At 41.2% G+C, this 27,323-nt stretch overlaps 2 protein-coding genes across 2 annotated transcripts in view; one reads left to right on the forward strand and one right to left on the reverse strand.

The window, feature by feature from the left end:
• The window catches only part of HAPLN1 (hyaluronan and proteoglycan link protein 1), a 69,622-nt gene that overhangs the window by 13,196 nt on the left and 29,103 nt on the right, over positions 1 to 27,323 (reverse strand). The window contains exons 2-3 of the mRNA XM_077347539.1: positions 16,238 to 16,363; positions 3,977 to 4,345 (exon numbers count right to left, since the gene is read on the reverse strand). Coding sequence (XP_077203654.1) covers positions 3,977 to 4,345; positions 16,238 to 16,337 — 469 coding nt within the window. The 5' untranslated portion in view covers positions 16,338 to 16,363. The remainder of the gene's footprint in view (positions 1 to 3,976; positions 4,346 to 16,237; positions 16,364 to 27,323) is intronic.
• LOC143841688 (uncharacterized) lies at positions 5,441 to 26,268 on the forward strand. Its single transcript, XM_077346372.1, has 5 exons — positions 5,441 to 5,518; positions 6,648 to 6,854; positions 9,872 to 10,290; positions 15,691 to 15,863; positions 22,421 to 26,268. Exons 1-4 carry the CDS (start codon positions 5,441 to 5,443, stop codon positions 15,758 to 15,760), a joined length of 774 nt encoding a protein of 257 aa, XP_077202487.1. The 3' UTR covers positions 15,761 to 15,863; positions 22,421 to 26,268.

Raw genomic sequence — 27,323 nt, forward strand, 5'->3', positions numbered from 1 at the left:
GACACCTGCCACCAGCATTTAGATGTTTACTAACATGAAGGTTCCCTTTAATCACCATGGCTAGTAGCCACTGATAGACCTATCCTCCGAACTGAAATACTGGAGGAAATTCTTGGGTGGAGGTCATTTTCCCATAGCCATCTTTTTTCCCCCAAAGTAAAATGTCCCAGACGCTTTAGCCTTTCTTTATGATAACAGTGTTCAAACCCCTTAATCATCTTGGTTGCCCTCTTCTGAACTTTCTTCTAGCTCTGCAATATCCTTTTTGGTATACAGAGACCAGAACATTATGCACTATTGCAAATGAGGCTGAACCATGGCTCTTTGCAGAAGCATTGCAACTGGCTGGTCTCAGCCCTCCTTAGAATAATGACCAGAACAGAACCCACATATTTCCCCACTGTCAGACACTAAGTTGATATTTTCATGGATCTCAGTCAATCTCTGCTGCATGATCCTGTCAGCAGCAACCTGAGCTGAGTACCCTAAACCTGCCCTATGAATAAAAAGAAAAATTACATCCTGATACATATAGTCAATCAGCTGTTATATTGCACAAGAGATCTGTTAAATTTAGTGCCTCAGCTAGTGCTGATAACTTAAAATAAAGTCATTAATCAGAAATTCTCTGTTTTTTATAAGCTAAGGTCTGTGCAGTAAAGAGTTACTGAAGATCAATATCAAACACCTGCCAGTCCCCTCCTGGGGGTGTAGGGTTGCCAGATCCAGGTTTGAAACATCTGGAGATTGTGGGATAGAGTCTGGGGAGGACAGGGGCCTCACTGGAGTACAATGTAATAGTAGTCCACCATCAACTGCATCCATTTTTCTATAAGGAAGCTTATCTCTCAAGATGAGCTGCAATTCTAAGGGATCCCCAGGTTCCACCTCGAGGTTGCCATCCCTATCTGCTTTTCACTATGAAATAAACATTGGTCATCTCAACCAAGAATTAGACTTTTAACTATTACACATCTCTACTGGGGAACATTGCTCTTCAGATTGGAAATCCAGCCCGCCTACAATAATCACGTATTTCCATTTTTATTTCATCTCAAGGCTCCATTTACCAGCTCATTGCACTGTGTGCTAGTAAGAGAAAACTAAGAAATAAAGATGGATTTCTTCTTATCATCTTAGAGATGTGAGCTCCTAATATCATCTCCTAATAAAAAGAATCTACATCTTCTGCTCAGATTCTTCTATGTTATAAGTTGGGATCACTGCTTTGATTAAAGAGATGAAACTTTCAAGCTGACAATTTGCTTTTCATTATCAGGCTTAGGATTTTTACTGTGACACTTGTAAATAGTATGAGAACTGCTGAGTTAATACTGTAGTCAATTAGAAGTGTTAAGAATAACCACTCTGTATTTACAGAGAAACTTAAATTTCCTGTGCCATCCATTTCCATGGGAAAAAAGAGACTAGCTTTAGCCAGAGTAAAGAAATTGGCTTCCTTTGGTACTAGTCTAAACATAAGAGTCAGACTTTCTGTAGCCAGAGTCAACATGAGATACAGTAGGACTCGCTGTACACTCTACCATAGGATAACCGTCCTACCCTGGCAAGGATACCTACCCTAACAAAATTTTTTCCAACTGATGTGTTACTGTAAATCTGGAAAAAAATTACTGCACTCATTCAGAATATATCACTCAATTTTCTATTATATAAAACATCCTAGCTACAACTGAGGAGTGAGGCTAGCAGTTTTCTCACTTCCCAGCATAATTGTTCTTGGTACATGTGTGTGTACCAACACCTGTGGGGTGTTCACAAATACATGACCTATGGAACTCTATAGCTTTTCACACATTATGTTACGTACAACACGAAAAGATTGTCCAGGCATTTGTCTGAATGCCTAAATGCACTCTATTCCAGTTTAATAGCCTGGGACAGAAAATCGCTACACTCTTGCCAACAACAACACTTGCGAAAAAGACATGTGCATTCTCAGTGTAGCGGTTGCAACTAAGTCCCTCCCCCTGGCTCTCTCCTCCGAACTTCCAGCGAAGCGATCGCCATTTTTCCCCCCTCAGAGTGGGGAAAGTAACGAACCAGCGAGGCTTGATTCACCCAGTGAGGCTTCTCTGGCTACAGTCCCTCCACAGAAGTGCTTTAAAGCTCCACTAAGTCCCCAAGCACAACACAGCCCCCTGTTCGCTAGTTCCCTTTAATTTTGGCCAAAAATTGCAGCCGTGCGGGGGGGGGATTTTTTTCCCACTCGGGGGAGCATGGTAACGATGAATTGCCTGCTCACACGCCAGCTAGATGGGTCTCTACATTGCGAAGAATCAAGGCATATTCGTTGAAATGTGTGTGTGTTTTTTTTAAAAAATAAACTATGCTTAAAGGGAAAGGGGCTTTTCAGGAGCATGATAACAACCGCCCATTGGCTGTTCCGTTTGATTGACGGCCAGGGGCGGGAACAAGCACAGAAAAAAATCACTTCCTTTCTAGTGATTCCTGCGAGAGCGGAAACCTGTGGGGAACGAATGAAACGCTACTGGATTCCACTACAAATGAAGGTATGCGGAACGCCAAGATTTAAAATAGCGTTTCCGCTTTGTGAAAGCAATTGGCAACATTAGTCCTTGTGCGGAATGGCCCTAGGAATAATAAACCAACCAATGAAGACGGCAATATTAAAATCTGGTTGAGATGCTACAACCCTACAATAATACAGAATTAAAAAGTTGGAAGGGGCCACACAGGCCATCTAGTACAACCCCCTGCTCAATGCAGGATCAGTCTAAAGCAGGGGTAGTCAACCTATGGTCCTCCAGATGTTCATGGACTACAATTCCCATGAGCCCTTGCCAGTGCTTGCTGGCAGGGGCACCTGGGAATTGTAGTCCATGAACATCTGGAGGACCACAGGTTGATTACCCCTCGTCTAAAGCAGACAGGAAAAGTATCTGCCCAGCTGCTGTTTAAAGACCTCCAGTGAGGGGGAGCTCACCACCTCCTTAGGCAGTCAATTCCACTGTTGAACTTATCATCCTACACTTAGTTTAAACTCATTACTATGGGTAATGAGAGGCCAAGAGGAACCTTTCCCTGCCTTCCTCTAAGTGACAACCTTTCAAATACTTAAACACAGCAGTTATGTCCCCTCTCAACCTACTCTTCTCCAAGCTGAACATTTCCAAGTCCTACACTGCGTTTCCTCATGGACGGTCCCCAGGCTCCAAATCATTCTCGTCACTCTCCCCTGAACACCTCTCAATTTGTACACCTCCTTTTTGAAGTGAGGCCTCCAGAACAGCACACAGTACTCCAGATGGGGGTCTGACCAATGTGGTATACAGTGGGACTATGATGTCTTCTGATTTTGATATGATGTCTGAGTTGATACAGCCCAAGACTGCATTTGCCTTCTTTACCTCTGCATCACACTGTTCATTCATTCATTCATTCATTCATTCATTCATTCATTCATTCATTCATTCATTCATTCATTCATTCAGCTTATATTTAACTTACAGGCCACAAGTACCCCAACATCACGTTCACACACACTGCTACCAAAAAGTGTATGTCCCATCCAGTATGTTTGCTTCTTATTGTTTGTGACCCAGATGTAGAATGCTGCACTTATCCTTATTGAATTGCATCTTGTTCTCATTTGTCCACTTTTCCAGCATGTACAGATCTCACTGAACTCTATCTTCTGAGGTGTTCACTGTTCCTTTAATTACTAAGCAATAAAGTACATTTGTAAGCTATCTGATGAATGACACATGATATCAAAATTATTTTCCCATTTCCCCATATATTAATTATATTAGTTGGTTTCTGTATTGTCATAAATTGTTTACCTTGTAAATCTAGAGAGACAACTGCAATCATCTTATAATCCTTCAATCACCTCACATTTGTACTTCGAATAATCCTCCAACATTATTGATTACATTTCCCCTTATGTTAATTATATTAGTTGGTTTCTGTGTTGCCATAAATTGCTTACCTTGTAAATCTAGAGAGACAACTGCTGTGTCATCTTCTAATCCTTCAATCACCTCACATTTGTATTTCCCATAATCCTCCAACATTATATTATTGATTACAAGAGAGGCATCATTTTCTGTGCTTTTCCTCAAGAAGACTCTTCCCTGGTAATTTCCATAGCTTTTTTTGTGGTATCCCATTTCAACATAGACATCCACTTCTTTGAGGTAATCTGAGGTGAGTTTGGTCCACTTGACCCGAATTTTATGGGATCCTGAGTCAGATGATGCATGTTCACGGTAAAATTTACATGGCAGTGTGACATTGCCACCCCGTTGTGAGAAGAGTTTAGTTTGTTCTGCTTCCACAGAAAGGTGCTGTCCATTTTCTGATCATCAGGGAAAGAAAGAAACACTGATTAGTATACAATATTAGAGAAAGATAGCTATATTAATGTGATACAGCAAAAACAACTAGGAGTGGCCCAATTTCATAAGTAGGACTAGTATTTGGACAGGAGACCACCAAGGAATATCAGTGTTGTGAAGCAGAGGCAGGCAATGGCAAACTACCACTGAATGTGTCTTGCGTTGAAAACCCTATGGGGTTGCCATAAATCAGCTGTGACTTGATGGCAAAAAAGCAACAAAGGTGGAGTTTTACTCCCATTCTGCAATCACTCCATTGACTGGCCAGTTACTAAACTCAGGTATTGGTCATCACATATGAAGCCCTTCATAACCCTAGAGCCTCATATCTGCAGAACCACTTTCCCCCTTATGCTCTGCCATTACAGGTTCATTCATCTGAGCACGGTCTTCTGCAGGTGCCATCCAACAACTGGGCAAGATCAGCAGCTGTGCATACATGTGTACTTTCTGTAGTAGCCCCTGCTCTATAGAATGAGGTGACCAGATTTTAACATTGGTAAAGCGGGACACCATTGATCGGGGGGGTTCTTGATTTAAAGTTTGGTCTATATGGAGCGACAAAAGGTTTCATAGAATGCAAAAATAGTATTGTAATATATATTTTTTAAATTTCAACTTAAGTACAATTTGCCAGGTACCCCCAGATGTCCCTCCAAAAGTGGGACAACCTGGTCACCTTACTATAGAATGGTCTGCCTGTTCTTAGGCATTCCAGGCAGGGCTGGCATTCTGCTAACTCCACAAAACTGAATTATTCAAGAAGGCATGTTTACAGAGGTAATAGAGCTGTACTATAATTCAGGAAATTGCTGTAGTAAACAACAGTGGATTGTACTATTGTGTAAAGTATGTACTGTCTGTTGTTGTGTGCACAATTCTACTCTGCATAGTTTAACATATCATTTTAATACTTGTGCTTAGTTTTAGCTCTGTTTCATATTTCTGCTTGGTTGCAGTTTTCTGAAATTCTAATTACTTATTCACTGTCCCATTCTGCTGAATGTATTGATTTACACTGTGAGAAAGGCAAAAATAATCACGGCAACAGTAAAATGGCTGATCCACATGCCAACTACAAAAGTAGCAAAACTAGGCCACCTTCAGACAAGAAGTTTTTACATACTCCAAAGGTGTGTGTGTGTGGAGGGGGGGGGGGGGAGTATGATGGTAGATAATATGGATAAAACAGAAGAACATACCACTGAGTAATAAGCAATTGATGGTAGTTCCAGGCAAGTAATTAACAGAGATGGTTTGCCATTGCTTTCCTCTGCATAGCAACCCCAATCTTCCTTGGTGTTATCCATCTAAGTAATGACCATTAGCTCCCAAGCTCTAATGAGACCACACTAAACTGGGCTGTTCAAGATGCTTTCATAAAAAATGAGCAGGTCCAAATCAAATAAAATTTCTGTGTTCCTTACTACTCTATGTTCCATCATTGATACACGCACTAGACCATTTACTTTCAAGACTAAAAGAACTGCTATACTTATTCACAATGACATGGCATTTCTCATTACTGCTTAAATTAGTCCCATCTGAATAGAGACAAGGATTAAGACATATTTTTCTCTGTGCAAATGAGTTTTTTTTTAAATTAATGACAGTCTACAAGTTTATGTAAACTGTTTTTCTTTTTTAAATGGTCTGCATTGTCAGTTGATGACTATTTCTGAAACTTTGTGATGTACCAGGGTCAAAGATAAAGGATCCTATATTTTCAAACATAGTTTGCAATGATATGCGAAGCCATATAATACATTCATAGAACTCATGCAATGTTGAATGCTTGCTTATATTTGGAATGACACCGATTTCCATCAGTTCTGTAGATTATAACTCTATGTTGCACAATAAGATTAAAAATTTGACCATCACTGTAACGTTATATAAACCAGGGGGAGAGACTTCTATATTCAGATATTCATTTACTAATTCAACTATTTTTTAATACAATTATATATTGTGGGTGCTCTCCATCACTTCACTGAGGGTTCTCTGTCCTCCACTGAAGCTGCCCCTCCATTAATCTCAGCCAGCATCAGAAAAGTGATGGAAGATACTTGAGTGATTTCCTCTTTTAGTCCTTCTGCAGCAGTTTCAGGATGTAGGCTTCTTCTGCTCAGCTGGCCTCCCAGCTGACCTTTTATCCTCTCAATTCTTCCTAGCTCCACCCCTCTCAATTTCCTTCCTTTTTCTGATCAAAATAGAGGAAAGTTTATGTAACATCTGCATCTCCATCAACATTCTGTACAGCTTCTTTCTTCTTCTATCGGGAAGGCCCATTATGGACGGCCACCAAAACAGCGATTTCGGGTCACATGGAAAATGCGGAGGTGGAAGACGCGAAGACCGGTTATACATGGAGGGGGAAGACCGGTTATGCTCTTGACGGGGTGCAATGGCAGCAAAACCCAGAGCGGCGGGTATCAAGACATCGATGCGGAGCCAAGGGGAAGCGAGGTGAGTGTGCCGCTGTGTTGGCGAGCATTGGAGGCAGAGGCCAGGAAGGTGGAAGCAGCCTGCGCAGGCGTAGCCCTGCCGGGTTTGTCAGGCATGGAGAGGTAGGGAGCATGTTTCCCCTTCCCCTTAGTTTACTCCCAGTTCGCCTCTCCCCTTCTTTGCTGTCCCGGTTCCTCTGCCCCATAGGTTCCCCCTTTATATTGTTTCCACTACTTTAAGCTTTGTATTGTATAATTGTGCTTTGTTCATTCACACTGTTTTATAAAGTTTTTGTATTTTCTTAGAGACCTCGCCTCCGTTCTCGTTTGTGGTTGAGGTGTGTGTTTGGGAATGGGTGGGAGGTGGGTGGCCGGCCTCTCTGCCGTCCTTAGCTGTGGCGATCCCCTCGCCCCCCTGTGAGCTCTCCGGCCGCCTTTCCATCCGTGTTCCCTTGGGTTCCCCCCAGCCTGCGCCGCCATTCGTTCTGGCAGCCGCTTGAGTGGTCACGCTGCCTCCGACCCTCTGGCCGCCCCGATTATGCATGCGGTCAATTCGGCGCCGCCTCCTGTTGCGCCCTGGTCGCCCGGGAAGCTGCGCTTTCTTCCGCATTCCGCTAACGCGACTTTTTCGGCGGCGTGCACCGAATCTGTGGCCAGTTGCAGCCGACTCCGTGCGTTATCGGTGATTTTAGTCGCCGCCATTCCACCCCGAACGCGCGCTAAAATTCCTGTGCATAATGGGTCGAAGACTTGCCCTCCTTCCGCAGCCTGATCTGTAGCTCACTTGTGATGCATCCATCCTCCTCCCTCAGGCTTCCCCATGTTTGAGCTGCTATTCCACAAAAGCAGTCAACTAGGCCCTCTTCACTGCCATCAGCCCAGCCTCCATCACTGGCCCCATCCTTGAGTTCAGTAATGTCTGCTGCCTCAGGCTCTGTGGCACTGGCTGGTTCCCTTTCAGCATGAAAGGGTGGAGCCATGATCTCCCTCCATTGGGCTGAAGGGGGGAGGACTGGTGCTGGGGCTCTTTCTCCCTGGCTTACATGGGTCTGGCCATGGAGGGCAAGGCAGCCTAGAGGCTAGCCATACTGCCCATCTCCTTGATATGCTGGGCTCACTCTTTCTCTGGCCGCTCCAGGTGCATCTTGTGCAATATGGATGGGGAAGATGAGGGAATCCGGGGTTGACTCATGCATATATATTTGTTAATATTCCACATCAATGATTGTCCTGCAACCCAGAAATTAATTATATTTAGCTAGTGGGACTACAATGGTGTAAAACATTTTGTGATTTAATGTTGCTAAAGGCGCATATTATTCAGATGCCCTGAAGAGTATTCTATTTTTTTTTCAACAGCTTTCAGCAAATTTTCATCTGGCAGGCAGTCTTGTTGAAAAATCTCAGTCAATGAATTACCACATTTACTTGACAGGAAGAAAACCTTGCATGTCAATTGACCCTCTTAAAATGTCACACATACATATTATTGGATATAACTTTCACATGTATGAAAATGCAGCCTCTTTTTCTTTTTGATAGTATACCTGACTTGGTAACTATTTTGGTAACTACTGTGTACTTCCTTCCATTCCAAACTTTCTAGTTATCAATAGAACTATTTTTCACCTTATAGCAGCTTTCACATCTGGTGACTCCTAGGCATATCAACATTTTCAAGAGAATCAGCTTGGTCAATTGTTGTTTTTAAAAGTCTTGAGAGTTGTATAGTTTCTCTGAGTCAAAGGTATTTTGCAAAACACCCTTCTCTTGGGAAATCCATGAAATGCCCAGAGCTGAAAATGACAAACAGCTCTTTTGACTATTATCCTTTGAACACTTTTTCTCTCACATTTAAAAATCTTTAGATTGAGTTGCAGATACAGCTGTCTTTTATCATTGCAGATACTGCAGAATACAAAGCAGTGGATAATAAAATATCCATAACATAAAAAATAGATATTATAGCTGTCACATATCAAGGATTTTTTTATTAAAAAGAAAATCCATACATGTGGATTTTCTATGAACTATCTAGACACTGACTCCATGTGATATTAATAATGAAGCTTTTTTATTTTAGAATTAATGGGTATAAGTACAAATCTGGTATACATTTAAATAGTTCTGTGTATTAAGTTATGGACAGACAGAATAAGAGTTATGCATACCAGATTAGCAAGGAAACAATAAAGGCAGGCAGGAAAAGGATCTTGATGACAATGAAGGAAGAGAGCAGCAGGATGGAAACTTGAAAATAAGATCAAGTTATGAATCAGTTTCTAAATGACTGGCATATCCCATAGTATTCCATTTATTGTATTTATACGTATCAGAGCAAGTGTTACAATTCAGCACATGGTCTCATAGCTTTTGGGAGAGAAAGTATGAAAAAATGGCTCTCACTCTTCCTCAAAATGAATTCAGTTAACCTCAATAGATCATATGCTATAGAAATGGAAAGGATTTAAAAGGTTAATTTACTTGCAAAGTTATTAACAGACTGAGGGCTGCTGCTGATACCTAACAACCTAGTTTCTAGATTAAGATGGAAATAGTGTAAAATAATAGGGTAGCTTTGATTCAATTTTTAAAAACAATTAGTTTGTTCTTTGATCCATTCCCTTTCTCAATGGGCCTTCTTCTGGTAGGCCTCCCACAATCAGCTTGCTCAGCCACTAAGTTCCATACAGGACTCCAGCAGGGCCATATCTAAAGGTCTGTTTGTATAGATTGCAACATTCTCCCTCCATTAAGTTCTAACTGGACTCCCAAACTGGAATACATTAACAATAATATACATGCAAAGAACATGGTGATTTTTATACTACACGAGGGGCAAAGCCAGGAATAAAACAGGGGTAAGAACATATATCTACACTGTGACCTTCCTGGGTTCTGGCCCTCCTCCCCCTGAACACCGCTCAGTTTTGAGATCCACTGTGGTAAAGTGGTTAAAGCATAGCAGACTCTAATCTCAAGAGCTGGGTTTGATTCCTGACTTCTCCATATACAGACAGCTGGCTTGTTAACTTTCAGGTGTGGTCTGGAAGTCTTCAGGAAGATGAAACAGAGAAAGACAGGATGGAAGAGAAAGAAAGAGATGGGGAGGGAAGGAAGGCATCAGTTCTCCTGGAGAAAACAGCTGCTTTGGAAGACCACTGCCTCCCTGGAAGCTCATCTGTACTTCCTTTCAGCAGAGAGCTGAAACCTGAGACCAACACAGGAGGCAAAGGAAGCACCTGGCTTCCCCCCCCTTGCCAGGTGGGTGGGAGAGTGGGAAGAGGCGGAGAATGGAGCAACTTACCAGCAGGAAGGCCTTTCACAGAAGCCAACACCTCTTCCACCCAGCAAACAGAAGAAAAAGGAAGAAAAGGACAGATAAGCCCCATCATTGGCCCTCATTGGAAAAGTGCTGTCTACCTATTGGCTGCACACTTCCAAGGAAGGTGTATCAGGTAGGGACTGAGTTGTCTGCATGCAATTTCAACTGAGTGGCCCTCATTGACAGACTGCAGTTTGCACTGCTTGGCCCTAATTGGCAGAGTGCAATTTGAAATGATTGGTCTTCACTGGCAGAGTGGTATCTCCCTATTGGCAGCACACTCCCAGGGAGAGCCAATCAGGTAGGTATTGAGTTGTCTGCATGCAATTCAAACTGATTGGCCCTCATTGGCAGATTGCAATTTGAACTGATTGGCTGTCACTGACAGAGTGCAGTTTGCACTGCTTGTCCCAAATTGGCAGAATGCAATATGAACTGATTGGCCCGTATTAGCAGTGTATTCTTTTCCTATTGGCTGCACACTCCCAGGAAGGGCCAATGTAGAAATTGCATGCAGTTTGAACTGATTGACTTTCATTGGCAGATTGCAATTTGAACTACTTGCCCCTCATTGGCAGAGTGTAATTTGAACTGCTTGCCCCTCACTTGCAGAGTGTATCTCCCTACTGGCAGCAAACCTCAGGGCCAATTAGGTAGGGAGTGAGTTGGCTGCATGTAACTTCATCTTTATAATGTTTAGTGATAGTGATGATCAACTTTCAAATGAGTAGGAGTAAATCTTTAACATGACAAAGAATATATTGGCAGCTCTGCAGGTGGTGATGTTTTCATTGCATTTGTAATAGTGGGAGATACAGGATGATCAGAGTCGCCTTCATTCTGAACAACAGGAGACACTGTTTTGTCCAGCTTCTCATTGTTAGTGACTAGGGATGGGCACAAACCTAAAATATCTGGTTTTGTTCACAGGGACCCCTGAACTGAACCCTGAACCAAGCCAAAAGGCACCGAACCAAACTGGCGAGTTTGGTTACCCCTTTCTCCTGGCCATGGCTAATCAAAATAAGCATTAAATGGTTGACAGCCATTTCAACCTAACAGTGTGGTGGGTGTGCTCATCTGCTGTGAGACAGGAATGGCTGAGGTGGAAAAGGCACCTTCTCCGAAAATTGGTTTTGGGGCTACAAACTGGTCCAAGTTAATGCTAGATTTTGGCTTGTGAGCTGGTTTATGCCCATACCTATTGGTGTGCTCACAGACAGATGAATAGTTGGGCTTCCTAACTCTGAAAGAGATGCCGGACAATTTTTGGTGATGGCTTGTTTCTCACATGTAATGTTAAGTGCAGTTAGAGACAAGACAACATGCCTTCTCATTTGGTCCCCATGTCTCTGCACAATCCTCCCATCTTGTAGACAGAATAAGACATGATGCCTCTAGCTGTAGTCACAGTAGCTAATATCTACAAAGGAACCCAAGTCAAAGGAACACAAGTCAAAAATTTTAACACAGACTGCATCTCCAATCATGATTTGACGAAGACTTTGAATGTGAGCCAAAAGGAAATGTGAGGTGTAAATATTTTAAATAAATATATTTTGTTCAATGTATTAGTAGGATAGTGGCAGTAGCAGCAAAAATTAAAGAACGTTTACATTTTTCTGAAGCATATTACCTTAATATGCATTAAAAATATTATACATAGATCCATCCTTGAAGATAACTCAGAAATTCCAGCTGGTACAGAAAGCTGCAGGTCAATTACTATTAGGAACTTAATGGTATATCTGTGTATAACTAGATGATATATCTGTGTGTATTCAATGTGTATCTATTCTGCATTGGTTACCAATTAGTATCCAGGCCCAATTCAAGGTGCCAGTTTTCACCTATAAAGCTTCATAGCTTATTATCTGCAGGACTACTCTCAATAATGCTCTAATATGGCAGCTCTGTGTATGGATAAAACCAACAGCTATCCAAACTAAGTATTCTATGTTGTAGCTGCTGTATAATTGTCATGCTCTCATTTGCCTAAACAACTACATTCAACATTATGAAACATTTTTAAACACTTTATATAAGCAAGTAACTAGGATTTAAGGATCTGGAACTGAGCTACATCTCTCACCATTATTCTTCATAAATTTGACCTCCATAGATTTAGTATTACATTAAATTGTCATCCACAATTGTTAAAATGAGGCCAGCAACCGTCCTAAAACAACACTAAGGTCTCAGATCTAACCAGGGTCTTAAAGTTCATTTTGCATCCCCAGTCCCATTTTGCAAAACACTGAACTTAGTTGGAAAAGAACAAGAGACAATATGTGCCCAACAGAAAAGGGAAGTTGGGCATGCAGATCCTAAAGTTTGCTTCTGGCATGAAACCCAGTTTATTGCACTCAGTGGTGTTCGTAGTTTATCTGGTGCCTGGAGCAGATAATTTAAGACCTTCCTCCTCTTTATTTTTTTTTATGAAGTCACAGTTGATTTATGGTGGCTCCCTAGAGTTTTCAAGATAATGATATTTGAAGGTGGTTTGCTTTTGCCTGCCTCTGCGGCAGCTCTCTATAGCTTTTGAGTTCTGATGAGATAAAGCTAGGCTTGGGTATCCAGGGCAGAGCCCCTCCTCTATGTGCACTTTGTCTTTTTGGGGTTTTGGAAGAAAATAAAATCTTTGTATCTGGGAACTGAGAATCATCATATTAACTGCACAGGCCAAAAAAGAGAGGCATTTTAAAAAATCCGTCTTGTTCACTTGGCTCATTTAATTTCCGTCATGAGAAAAAGAGTTATGTGCCAAAATTCTATGCTGTCATCCCCAGATTGTCATAAACCAAAACAATTCTCCCCATTATTATTGTAAGGATTATAGCCAGATCAGCCCCCTGATAAGCAATCTCTTATTAGCTCAAGATATAGATGTTGCATAAAACAGACTTGAATTCATATGGAACTGATAATTATCAGGAAAGACAACATCATATGTGATTGGGGACAAGAAAAATTCTAATATGCCAACTATGCACTGTGTTGTGGCTAAGTTACATGCTCAGTTGCTTTCTGTGTCCCCACTGGGGACACATTTCAGTGGTAGACATGGCCCATCCTGGATTTGTGTGTCCCTATGGATACAGCCAGGGCAGAAAGGTTTCGCCACATGAGGTAGTGGCAGGGGGAGGGGGGTGTCACAGGAAGGTGGGATTGTATGACAATAAAATCCCACTTTCCTGCAAAAAAAAAAAAGAGCCCCAGTTGGCCCCGAAGTACTGCAAAGCACTGTGGAGCTGACTGGGGCATTTCATCATCTTTATGCAACCTCTAGGTTAGCTGGTCATCTGGTCCAGAGCTACAGCTTGGGGTGTCATCAATATGCAGATATCACCCAGCTCTATCTCCTCATGGATGGCCAACAAGACTTCTCCCTGGATACATTCACCAGATGTTTGGATGCTGTTGCTGGGTGGTTAGAGCAGAGCCATCTAAAACTCAACTCCTCCAAGATGGAGGTCTAGTGGCTGAGCAGGAAAGGGGAAGGACATGAAGCACACCTCCCAACGTTTGCCAGGGAATGGCTTAACATCTCACCCATGATCAGGAATTTGGGAGTGATTTTGGATGCCTTCCTACCGATGGGAGCCCAGGGCACAGAAGTAGCATGCATGATATTTTTCCACCTTCACCAAGCACAGCTACCAGGATCCTACCTGCCATAGGATTGTCTGGCCACAGTGATCCATGTGATGGTCACTTCCAGACTGAACTTCTGTAACTCGCTGTACATAGGCCTACCCTTGTCCTTGACCCAAAAACTCCAGCTGGTGCAGAATGTAGCTGTTAGGGTCCTCACTGGTACATCTTGAAGGGCCCATATCCAGCCAGTGCTGAGGCAGCTGCGTTGGTTGCCAGTTCTGGCCCGGATCAAGTTCAAGGTTTTGGTTCTAACCTTTCAAGGCCAATTGTGGCTTGGTCCCTACCTATCGGAAGGACCGCTTGTGTCCTTATTCCCCATGGAGGGTACCAATCTGCTAGAGGTCCCTGGCCCCAGAGAAATATGCCTGGCCTCAACTGGCATCTTCAGCCTTGGCCCTAGTCTGGTGGAATGAGCTCCCGGGAGAGCTGAGAGCCCTGATGGTACTATCAGCATTCAACAGGGCCTGTAAAGTGGAGCTCTTCCGCCAGATCTTTGGTTGAGGGCAGGTTCTTAAGATCACTGGACCCTCCTCAGGCTACACCATATCATTGAGCAGACCCCATGGTGGTTGTCTGAGGGGGAGGGAGCAGGAAACTTCACTAACTTGATGTTGTATTGGGGTGCTAGTTTTAGAGGAGGGGTTTTATATTGAAGTTAGGACTTTTCTGTATTCTGCTTTGAGCTTCAGAATAAGGTGGGCTATAAATTCAACAATCAATAACCCTGCTGAGTATTGTCCCCTCACCAGGCTCCACCTCCAAACCTTGAAGACTCCCCCAATCCAACATTGGCCACTTTGTCATGAGGGGTGTAATAGAAGCTTTAAAATAATAATTAAATAAATCCTATTTCTTCAAGTGTATAATTCTCATAATAAACCAGGTGAATACCAGGTGGTATCCTGAATTCAAGCAGTGCCCTCATTGAGCTCTAGAAGGCTAGGTGGCCCCTTAACTCTAAGTTATAAAAAAAATTCTTTAAAGACAAAAGAAGTCTGCTGAGTATGAAATTTAAACCCCTAGGTTCTAGGTCTGGAGACCAGGTGTCATCACAAACTTTGGTTCTTGGTTTGGAAATGAAACAGCAGCAATTTGCTCTTCATGGAAGTGCCAATAAATTATTAATTTAAATGTACTGCTGTCTTAACTGGCAGGGGCAAATACATATTCACTGGTTAACTCTTTAGCCCTCTTGTATAGCCCCATTTGTTTATAGGAAATAGTTTTTAAAAAAAACACAAATCATTATTCAACACTTGTTAGGTAAGAGCCTATATATGAACTCCTCTCAAAATCTACAAAACTCCCTAGCCTCTTTTAAAAACTGTATTTTACCTGGTTATTTCAGTCTTTTTTTTTTTTAATCCAAGGTTATGGTGATTTATGAGCAACACTTTCACTTAGAAGCTTAAAAAGGATATTGTAGGAGTTCAGTGTATGCCAAATGTTCAGAAAGTCCTCCTTCTTTCCCCTTTCTCCACTAAAAGTTATGGTACAAAAGAAAAGGTAGATAACTAAAGCGTAAAGCTAATTCTTAGAAATATATAAGCTGACACCCCAGCTTTCACCTGCTTTTGAAACACTCAGACAGCGTTCCCTTCTACTAAGCATTAAAACCAGTCCTGGGAAATTTGTTCCTTTGACCTTGAAATAGGGTCTGATGCTTGGGAATGTTGAATCTGGCTAGCAAACATGAAACACTTCTAAGTATCAAGTGGCAGCACTGCATATACTTAATAACAATTTCAAACACCAATAAAGAAATTCCCTGAATGTGCAAACTTTATATGTTCCAATAGGCAGTCTTGTTAGAATTAACACTATTCACTTGCCTGTCACATTCACCTAAATAAATGTTTTGGCTTGCTCCATGCAGGATGACCCTCAACTGCTCAAGCAGAGGCTGGAAAACAGCTGCATTGCACTGCAGCCTCAAAACCTCCTAACAGCCTTAAGCTTTAGGATTCAAAAGGACACACAGGATTATGCAGAGGGACAATATGCTAGTTAATGCATAAAAGCTATGGAGAAGCACATCTCTTCAGTGCGGTAAGCTTTCCCCCATTTTTCTTGAATTGTATGCTTATTTTTTTCATTAATCAGTTACTGCCATACATCTATGACATGGAGGTCTTTCTAGATGATTAGTTTGCACTTATTTACTCTGCAGTAAATACTCTGCAGCCAATAGACTGCTTACTGCTTTCAGTGTATGCATGCTTGTATTTCAACAAATACAATGTTTTAATGTTAGAATTACTGCAGGGTTTCCTATTGTGTAACTGCAGTTCAAAATGTCCAAACTATACTCATGCAACCTAGCAATAATAATAATAGCTAAATCATTTTGTTTTTAAAATGCAGCAATTTTTATAATATCAGTACAGCATCATAACTCTACAGTTTCAATTTATTTTACTTACCATGCATGTGAATAATTCTGTCATGCTCCAGAGTGAAGTTGGTAGCATGCTGGTCAGCCCAGCAGAACGAAATCAGCACCAGAAAAAGTAGACTCTTCATCTTTTATAGCCGAAGAATCTTCTTCACTGTCAGAGGACCACATATAAAGAGATATGTGTGAAATTTGGAAACCTTTACAGGGTTGCACGGCGCAAGTTGTTACAGTCCCATCATTCTCTCATTGCACTCAAAAAATTTAACCCACTCTGCTTGAAAAGTTACTGCAGGCTGGTGACTTTTTTTAACTTGTAAAGATGGATCCTTTTATGATGGAGTTAACTTCATAGCCATGTAGAAATGAGATATGCAACTGAGTAACTGCCCATTGAAATAATAATTTTGAAACCCCATGCAATAATTCCTTCCTCCACCACTAAATCTATCAATTAACAATTATTATCATTCTTATATGGTAAGTGTATTTTGGATTTGTCTTTAAAATGCTCTGAATGTATTCTGCTGTTATTCCAAAAATAATCATCTGTGTTTCAGATATAGTGATATGTATTACCCTCTACAATTCAAAGTTATTTGGGCTTTTTATGGTCCTTGGTTAATTTAGCCATGTGGTCTTCATCGTATCCAAGGAGAATCCAGGCTGAATCCAGCAAAGGCACACTTTGCTTCAAATACACTTACCATTTTAGAGTCTCTAGTCTACAGTGAAATGTTGAAAACCATGCACAAAGTAGGCTAGAGTTGCATGTATTGCCTACTGCTGCATTTATCCTGATTGATTTTTTCATTCATTGCTATCTAGAATGCTGACGCACTAAATTCTATGCCAGGTAGAGTCCTTGCAGTCAGCAGTGCTGCTGAATGCTGCAGGGGAAACCTCTACCTGTCTCAGAGTAGCAATTAGTAGATGAAGTCTGAAAATAGATAAGAAGGTACAAAATTGAAGAGCTCCGATGCCGGAAGTTCAGGTTCTTTAGAGGCATCATTTCCATAGCTCTAAATCCTCTATTTTAAAAAGTGCTTGGCTCTGCAGATAAGGAAGAACAAGAGCAAGACAAAAATGCACTTTACCTTGTTCAAATTAGCATTTGGGGAGGATTGCCATCAAAATTCATGATCTAAATCCCCTATACTTGGAGGCAAAAAGCTTTCCATCAAAATCTAGATACATTTCTGATTGTTCTGTAAAGTGCCTACCTTAGCCTCCAGCTATCTTATACTCCAAAAACATAAACTGCTACTCTGGCAAATATATTTTAGGAATGGATATTAAGGCTTCTGCAAGAAGATATCATGATTGTAGCACTGCAATGGCATTCTGAGCCAATCAATGAGGTTACCCTGCAGAAACTGCATGTGTCAGCATTGCTGCATTAACTCTTGCCAAATGGGCAAAGGAGGGACAATGTTAGTGTTAGAATTTGACCTAACTCACCTATGCGTTTCAACCAATCAAATGAAATGGTAAAACCCTATGTGCTTAATATTTGTCACTGGATATTTTTATGAAATTACATCTCTGAGTGCTAGATTTGAGTCCAGTAGCATCTTAAAGACCATAGCTTCTGAGCATACTAAGCATACTAAGCACAATGCCCTAATCCAGAAGCATGTATATGCACGTGTATCTCTAGTCAATTAATCAATGATGCCAGGGGAGGAGGGAAAGGGTCAGGGACTTTACCTGACCTCCTGTTTCCCAATTTTAATATTTGTACAATCACCAGACTTTTAACTGGGCTAATAATGCACAGCTCCAAAAGTCAGCTAGGGCACAGAACTATATGCCCTAGCTGTTTGAATGCAAAATTCCTCATACATCTAAGCAAAGAACCCTGCTTACATGCACATATTCCTTCTGGAAATACTGGTGTAATTATGCTTTTGGAGCAATATCACCCTGGTCTACTCTTTCTGCCATTTATAGCTAAAAGCTTAAATTCAGATATTGAGATGCATGAGATACAGATGCAGACCAAAATGCACTGATCACTGCCCTAACCAGAGCTGCTAAAAGGCACAGAAAGATTCCCTTTCTGTGCTTCCATTCAAGAATGAAGCCAGTGCAGAATTATTTTGTAAGTTCTTGGTTTTGTCAGTCAGGTACAGTACTATACAGCTCACCCTCCAAACCATCAATTTTCTCCAGGGTGACAGATCTGCATAATCTGGAGATGAGCTGCAATTCTGGGGAACCCCAGGCTCTGCCTGGAGGCTGGCATCCCCACCTACAGTCCTCCAATAATGTTAACAAATAAGTATTCCATTATCCAGCCACTTGTTTTAGTACCATATCCTCCACTCTTCTGGTCTGCATAAAGAACAGAAGTCATGTTCTCAGTGACATTGCTTAGCACTAGTTTACCCCAATTCATTTCTCCCCATTCTCAACCAATTGCTATCTTAATCATTTAAAATAGAACTGAATCAACAGGACCCATTATGCACGGGGGGAATAACGCACATTCGGGGTGGAATGGCGGCGACTAAAATCACCGATAATGCACGGAGCCGGCTACAACCGGCCGCAGCTTCGGTGCATGCCGCCGAAAAAGCCGCCGAAAAAGCTGCATCAGCGAAACGTGGAAGAAAGCGCAGCTTCCGGGTGACCGGGGCGCAACTAGAAGTGGCGCCGGGATCGCTGCGTGCATAGTCGGTTACTCTGAGTTTTGCCGCCATCGCGCCCCCTCCCGTGCATAACTGGTGTGCTTCGTTTCTTCCTCCTCCGCGTTTTCCATGTGACCCGAAATCGCCGTTTCGGCAGCTGTGCATAATGGGCCTAGGTGTGGTGGCACATTGAAAAGTACATCTTTATTTGAATACAAGAGAACTCTTACTCACTATACCCTTTAGGAGAAATTTTATAAATTCATAAAATGGCTGTAACTGGGTTTACTTTGCCAACGGACACTGTATTTGAAAGACTTCTCAGTTTCCATTACATTTAGTTATTTTCTGCCAATGACAGACATGAAGGTCTGAAACACAGTAAAAGCATTAGATTCATGGATTTAATTAAACAAGCTGAGCTGGTTAGACCTGTGACAAAATGTGTTTGCCATGGATTCATTCCTGTTTTGAATGCATAATATTAAAAGTCTTGTGCAGAAAAGATGTGCAGAGTCCTGTTCCTTCATTTCCTTGTTTGCTGCCTTGCCTATCCATGCTTTTGCCGTTAGAGTATCTTGCATATCCTGGGCATCATGAACATGCAGTTTTTCATGACCACTGGAAAAAGATGCCTAATTTTATTTCATTTTATTTATTTCAATACAGTGGGTTGGAACATCTATCTATTATTACAAGCCAGCCTTCCCTTGGAGTTGTTTTTTTCCTCTCCAACTGATTGCTGGGACCATCTCCCCCCTCTGTGTTTCATAGTATGACATAAAACAGGCTTGTGGCATTTCAGTGATTCAAACCAGAAGGAAAAACATTAAACCTAATCTCACAAAGCTAGTTGAATAGGCTGTCAGAAGATGAAGCCTACATTTACTTAGTATTTGATGATCAGTTTGTTGGCCAAGTTCTCTAAAGATTAGTCAATGTTCTATTAGCCACATAGAAAAACCTATCATGTTAGCATTCTCATATGATGGTTTTCTGATGTGGACTTAGGGATGCTAGTATCCACCAGTTTTACAGCTCATCTCCAGGTGACAGAGATCAGTTCCCCTGGAGGAAATAGCTGCTTTGGAAGGTGGGCTCCATGACCGAATCCGTACAGAGGCATCAAACACACTCCGCCTCCTGCTTGCAAACACGCATTTGGAAACTGCATGATTGTACACTTCCCAACAGGAGACCCCTCCTGTGTTTTCCTACTGTCTTGTTGCATCTTTTAACCTCCCAACAAGGTGGTGGAGAAACCAAAAGCATAGACAACCTGCACTTCTCCCCTTCCTCCTCAGGTTGTCAATCAACGCAAGCCACCAATCCCTTCACAGTGGTTGTTTTGGGGACTCCAACTTCCCTCCCTTGAGCCCTGAAATTAATTTTTAAAAATACCTTTCTGCATTGCTATGGGGAAATGCCACAACAGTATAACATTTCTTTTTAAATGAACACTTCCGCATTGCCACAGGACCATGCCACAACAATAACACGTGTATTTAGATCTCTTTTCAGGGTTCTTTGTATAATGGTCTCTCTTTATGTTTGGGTAGCTTTGTGTTAGGATGGCTGTGGTACCATGACCCTGATGATTGTGTGTTCACAATAATGATTTAAAACAGAGCATGGATGCCAAGCTAATAGGGAGAGGGCTGCTTCATCACATGCCTCCCCTTTTCCTGTTGATACCCCAGTCCAGAAAACACAAACAGGAATGTGTTTTAGCTGCCTAATCCCAAAATTACCAAGCACAATGAAGATAACATTTTTTATTTGTACTGAGGGCATGTCACTTTGCAGACCCGCAGTAACACGGACTGTACCATTAAAAAGAACAGTTTTGGGTCTGGAAATGGAGAAGGGAGGGCAGGTGTAAGGGCAGGCAAATACTACCAAGGCTGTCATGCATTTCTCCTTCCAGACAGGCTTGCCCCTGTTTGTGCCCCGATTGGAAATGCAACAAGAAGTGGCAAATTGTGATTTTGCAATTTCCCTCATCTCGAAGCAAATCGGGCAAAAAATTGCATCAGCCTCTGCACAGCCGTGAGTTGCTGCCGATGTCATGTAGAAGCCGCACTAAAACCCATGAGCAATGAAAGGCTGTCCAGGGGCAAATTCCTCATGCAGAATCAGTCCATAACATTATACTCAAGTGAGCTTCCTCCCTTCCCCAAATCATGCCCACTCCTGGCTCCACCCCTAAAGTCTTCAGGTATTTCCCAATCCAGAGCTGGCAACCCTATGTGGGCTCTCAAGATAAAATAATTTTGCTTGCCCATTTTTGATTGGGAGAGAAGACTGCATGGTATAGCCTAATATCATCAGGTCTTGGAATACACACAATGTATATTTTACTTAGCAGACAGAAAATGTGTAGGTTGAGAGCAGGCTTGACTGCCACAATTCTGCTCCTCCCTACACATATTCCTTCTGCTCTCTTAGACTGTGTGGAAACATCTCTTGTATAACTAATCTATATTTCTGCAACCACAGAACATACTGTATCACAACCTTTGTTATATTAGGAAGAGAAGTGGTAGAAGGTGTAAGTTAATCAAAGTTAATACAATAAATAATAAATTTGTGTACACTGCAACTTGGTTCCAGCTGAATGTTTAATTCAGTTTAACTTTCTTTTTCTTTGTTCACATATTCATAAACAAATGCTATCCCTAGTTAAGTTTTGCAGTATTCAGCATAATATTAGTAAATACCTTTTTAAAATGAGAAAGTAACATTTTTTAACTGAAGAAGACTATCATGGAACTCACATATATTTCAAATATTTCTGATGCACATGATTTTGGTCTAGCTGAATATTTCCATAGGTGGAATAATTTCTGCCCATAGAGTATGATTTTCTTGCCTTCCCTTCCTTCTACAACATGTTCCTGGGGTCTATGAAAGAAAAATGTAATGGCCTCTTCTCCTATCTATCTAAATTTTGGCAGGAAGCAACTCTTTTCTTTGAAGAAGTAATCTCTGAGAAGTCTTTCACAGATCAGTGGATCAGAAATATGTTTTTTCCATATATACAGCCTATCCAACCCAAGTTAGAGTTGCCAGCTCTGGGTTGAGAACTACCTGAAGACTTTGGAGTGGAACTGAAAGTTGGCGGGATTTCAGGCAGGGAGGGACATGTTGTATAATACTATGAAGTCCACCATCCAAAGCAGCTGTTGTCTTCAGGGGGAACTGATCTCTTTCGTCTGGAGATAACCTGTAATTTCAGGGGATCTCCAGATATATCCAGATATATCCCTAACCAGAGTCCTTTTTTCTGTCTGTCTGAAATGTGTCAGGGAGAGTTCCTCTGTGATACAGGCTTCAATCCTAAGTGTACTAGAGAGCATGTCCCATTGCGTTCAGTGAGGCATGCTTCCGAGTGGATGTGCTTAGGGTCTGCATTGACAATGTTTGAAAATAAGAAAAATAAAAAATGTATCTGTGAATGTAACATCAGCATTTATGCATCTATTATTCATGTTAACTAAATAGCTTTAAAATGTGCACAATATTTGCATCTAATACCATCATATGAATAAAACGTTCTTCTAACTCTTGCATTTCAGAGGAAGATCAACAGCCCTGCTATTCAAGGACAATATGAATACATTTTAACTCACTACAATATAAATCATAACGAGATATTAATTACGTGCATGGAGGGGAACCTTTGTGACTGGATCGCATCTCTTTTGTGTGAAGTTGGAGGACAAAGTGCAGGAAAGGGGCTGCTGCATTTGTGCCATCATTCCCATTGTCCTAGATTTCCACAGACTAAAGCTGCACACATGGGGAAGGATGTATGTGGGGAGACAGTCACTTCACCTCAGAAGACCATCAGTATCTCCCCAGAGAAGCAGTACAGCCTGAAGCTATGGACTTTTTCTGCAGTCATGTTATGTGTAGTTCAAGCTCCAAAGGAGCCAGTGGATGGTAATGTGGCTCCACTTGAGTTACCTCCCCCCAAACAGGGAAAAAGCCACAAGGAAATATGGTGCTAATTCAACATTGCACCAGGGAAGAAGTACATTATATCATCTTATAACCAGCTCATCACGAACCACAGAAACAGTGCCATAGCCTCTAAAGTCAAGGCAGAATCAATTACTGAGCCAGTGTTGAAAACTATGTTCTTTTTTCCTATAAAGTACAAGGCCAGTTTCCACATCTTAAAAGCAACCCTTCTGGATCAGTCCAATGGTACCTTCCAGTCCAGCATCCTGTTATATACGGCCAACTCTATATTTCTAGAAGACTCATAAGCAGGGCTGAAAGCCAAAATCTCCTTCTGCTGTTGTGTACTAGTATTCACAGGGTTACTGATTCTGAGCATGAAGATTCCATTTAATCATCATAGCTAATGATCACTAATGGTCTATGCATTTTAATAATCCACTTTTACAGAGAACAAAACTAGTGACCATAACTATATCCTGTGGCAGAGAAGTCTACATGTTAATTACTCTTTGAGTGAAAAAGTAACAATTTAAGGATGCTGAAGCCTATTTTGGGAACAAGCATTGTTCTTGAAGAATGGCTGATTATATTTTAGTAATGTCTACTACATTACTTTTCAGCCATCAGGAACATGAGTACTAACTCAGCCTCTACTTAATATGAATTCAGTAGAAACAAGAAACAGAGCATCTTATTCTTTCTCTTTCAGTATTGGTTAAGTGGGCATAGATCCTCTCCTTGCAATAAACACAGCTGTGCAAATTAGCACAAAATCCTGTAAGATGCTAAATAATTCCCTTTGTTGCCGCTGGAAAAGATGGCACTGACAAAAGAGTTTCTGTTACATTCATAAATCAAGTGCAAAAACATTTTTAACAAATTCAGTACTCTTACTTTGCCCATTCATTTGCAAAATCTTCTGAGGAGACAGCAGTGGCAGTGGCCTTCAAGTCACAGCTGACTTATGATGACCCCATGGGGTTTGCAAAGCAAGAAACATTAACAGGTGGTTTGCCATTGTCCACCTACATGTCACATCCCTGATATTCCTTGAAAGACTCCCTTCCAAATACTTGCCAGGATCAACCCTGTTTAGCTTCTGAGATCTGGCAAGATCAGGCTAGTCTAGGCTATCAAGGTCAGGGCTTCAAGAAGACAATGGTAACAAAACATCAGCATGATTCTTCAATGAACTATAGAAACCTATATGACTCTACACTCTTGTTATATGACAGACAAACTGGTCTGCAATTGTTGTGAATAAGAGGAGAAACAGGTGGAAACTGAACCTAAATAGAAGTAAACCAGCAGAATCTACATATAAGAACATAACAGAAGCCATGTTGGGTCAGGACAATATTATGGTGCCGTATTATTCTTTGTTACTTTGACTGAAAGAGACAAACACAGCAACCCTGCTCTCTACTTTGGGTCTCCTGCTCTCTGTCTGTATGAACAACAACAACATTTGATGCTACTCAGTTACTGCCAGCAGAATGTGGAGGACTCGAGAAGTCCTATTTTTTCTGGCAAACCACCCATCCCCCCAAATGAGAGAAGGTAGCTAACATGCCAAGAAATCTCTTCTCTGGCAAAGATCATTACAGCATTGCCTGAGTTTTATACTGTGCAAACCTCCTACTGTGGTTTTGCTCACCCTGAAAAACACTTAGTAGATGCAACAAATGGCCCTTGCATGAGAAAAAGCATAAGGCCAATATTTTGTGTACTTCCCAAATAAACAATTAGTCACACAAACTTCCAAAGAGAGAAAAGTAAACAAGACATGTTCTGCCAGACAGAAAAGCTCTCAAAATAAAATACTAAACAGGAAAAAATGTACTGATGGGTTAGTATGAAATACCTTTTGGACAAACCTGGGTACAGCTTAATATAGATTAATAGACAGAATATATTCTGGAATAAAATTCTTCATACATTTAAATATAGTTCAAGATGTGTTGACTACCAGAACGGTATGAAAACATTCTGTAAGAAAGTGCTTCATGCATTCAAAAATAGTTCAAAACAGATTTGTTAACTACCAGAAAAGTCTGATTTTTGCATCATAAAGTACCATCGTGGGGCATAAATGGAACAAGTTAATTGTCACATGGAATAGCATGCTGAGGTAGGGAAGTCTTGAATTTGAATTAATGATGGTACAGTGGCTCTGTCTGGGCAGAAAAGTGAGATGTAAATGTTGTAACAGCAACTAGAGATCCCAGGACTAAATCCTCCCCAGGGTATGCAAGATGACCCTTCTCCTGAGTGGCCATGCTTTAATTTCTATATTATTTTTTTCACTTTGTTTCTGTACAGATTTTTTTTACTGCTCAATTAGGTTTGAAGTGTAACAGGTTATTTATATGCATTAACTATGACTCCCCTCCCCCTACATTTCCCAATAGTAATCTCAATAGCTTACTATCAGCAGTTTTTGTATGTGACTTCTTGTGGACTGGAAAGATGATGAAAAAAGAGTGCTACAAATGAAGGTCAAGAGTAAGGGACAAATGCCTCTTCAAAATCTCCATCCTATAAATCTGATTGCTAACCAGGGTCATAGTGCAAGTGAACTTTCATTATCAATATTTTATGTCTTCTTATATGTCCATCAAAGTCTAGCCAGACTGATAACTCAGATATTTGTTAAGCATTGGCAGTCATTCCTAAAGAGAGTTACACCCTTCTAAATCCATTAGAGTCACTAGACAGTGGCTCAGATAATACGGAACCATTCTGTCAGCGGTGCACAGCAGATGCTCCTCCTAGGGAACAGATTTTCCATTACAGAAGAGAGAAAAGTGATACTTGCTGATTTCCTCTCCTCCTGCAGGCTCCCTTTCCTAAAGTGTAACTCTAGACAGGTGTACAGCTGATGTATGATTGGGGGTGGGGGGAATCAGGAGGGCCACCATGAGAAAAAAGACATATCCAAGCTTTAAAAGGGTATAACACACATATGGAGGTACTGAGGACTGACGTTTGAACCTGAGACTTAATGCATGCAAATCAGATGCTCTGCCAATGAGCTATGGGCCATCTTCGAGTACTGTAGGTACATAAAACTGGTAACACAGAGTTATGCTGAGCATTTGTCACTGAGACCAACCTTTCGGAGTCTACTTGTAATCTTAATTCTACATCTTTGTCAGCATCCTGTCTTTTACTGCTCCCAACCAGGTAATCACACTGTTTGTAAACCATCTGCAATCTTATTTGGAATCTAAAAAGAGCTGACTACAGTGAATTCCTATTATAACTTAAATCGCACAGATGTGACAGCAAGCTTTCTGGCAGCTTGATAAACTCAGCAGTGAAGATTAGGATGTATTCCAAATAATGAAGTGCTTATCAGCTTGTGTGCAACCAATTTTCACATGCAATCTCACATGTATATTTAATAGTTTCATATAATTTATACCAGATAAAGGCTTCTGATACAGCAAACTAAATAAACACTTAAAACAGACCTGTGGTTTTGTGTTTGTTTCTTCTTCATGCAATCCAAATTTATTTTTGCTGCCACATTATGATGGCTCCAGTATTTGGGACTGCTTTTGCTACAGGTTAATATCCTATGTAATGCATTTCTATTAAATATATTTTCATCTTTGATGAAGCTCATGGCCCCATACAAATTTCTCCCTTCCCCACTTTGTCCTTATATCAACCATGTGGCATGGCCTAAGCTGAAAAGTGAACCTAGACTACCAGGTCACCAAGTGATTTTCATGGCAGTGTGGGGTGGGGATTGGGGATTTAAAGTTTGGTCACCAAGGACAATCTCTTGACACACTAAGCACTCATCTTACTAACAGGCATGGATATGCCAAAGTGTTCCCTACACATCTACAACCAAGACATATGTCCTAGGCAGAAAAGAAATCTTTTATCTGCTATATGGAGGACTCTCACTCTGTCATGATAAAGTTGGCAAGGAGACATGCACATAACCAGCAAGTAACTCTTACCTTAAAAAATGAAGAATCAGTATAGAAAAACAAAAGAACAAGCAGTTATATCCTGCCAAAATACAATAAAAACCTGTCATCTTCCACAAACCTTACATGTAATCATGTTATTTGAAGTTGGAGCCTCATTTAAAGTTAAATTTGTTCCAAATTATGTTCTTCCCACACAGTGAATCCAGAGCAAACCAATCCAAAGAAAAGAGGCAAGTAAGGGGCAGTACGAATTAGAATCAAAGTATGCAGTGGGATAGACATAAATGGACATTAGAACAGAAAGAACGGAGTCCCTAATCCACATGCAATAAGGAAGGGCTGGCAGTCAATCCTAGATGAGCAATGGAAGAGCAAAGAGGAGGTTGCAGGTAAACAAGGAAACAGAGTAGGAGAGAAGAAATCACACTGCATCCGACTTGAAAAGGAAGAACTCAGGCTATGGCAAGGGAACCAGGTATAAAGATTGAGGGCTTGAACATACACTTCTTATCCACCCAATGGAGTACTATTGGAGACAGTAAAGGCCTATTCTGATGTACAA

Source organism: Paroedura picta, chromosome 7, assembly GCF_049243985.1.
Source record: "Paroedura picta isolate Pp20150507F chromosome 7, Ppicta_v3.0, whole genome shotgun sequence".
NCBI classification, from domain to species: Eukaryota; Metazoa; Chordata; class Lepidosauria; order Squamata; family Gekkonidae; genus Paroedura; species Paroedura picta.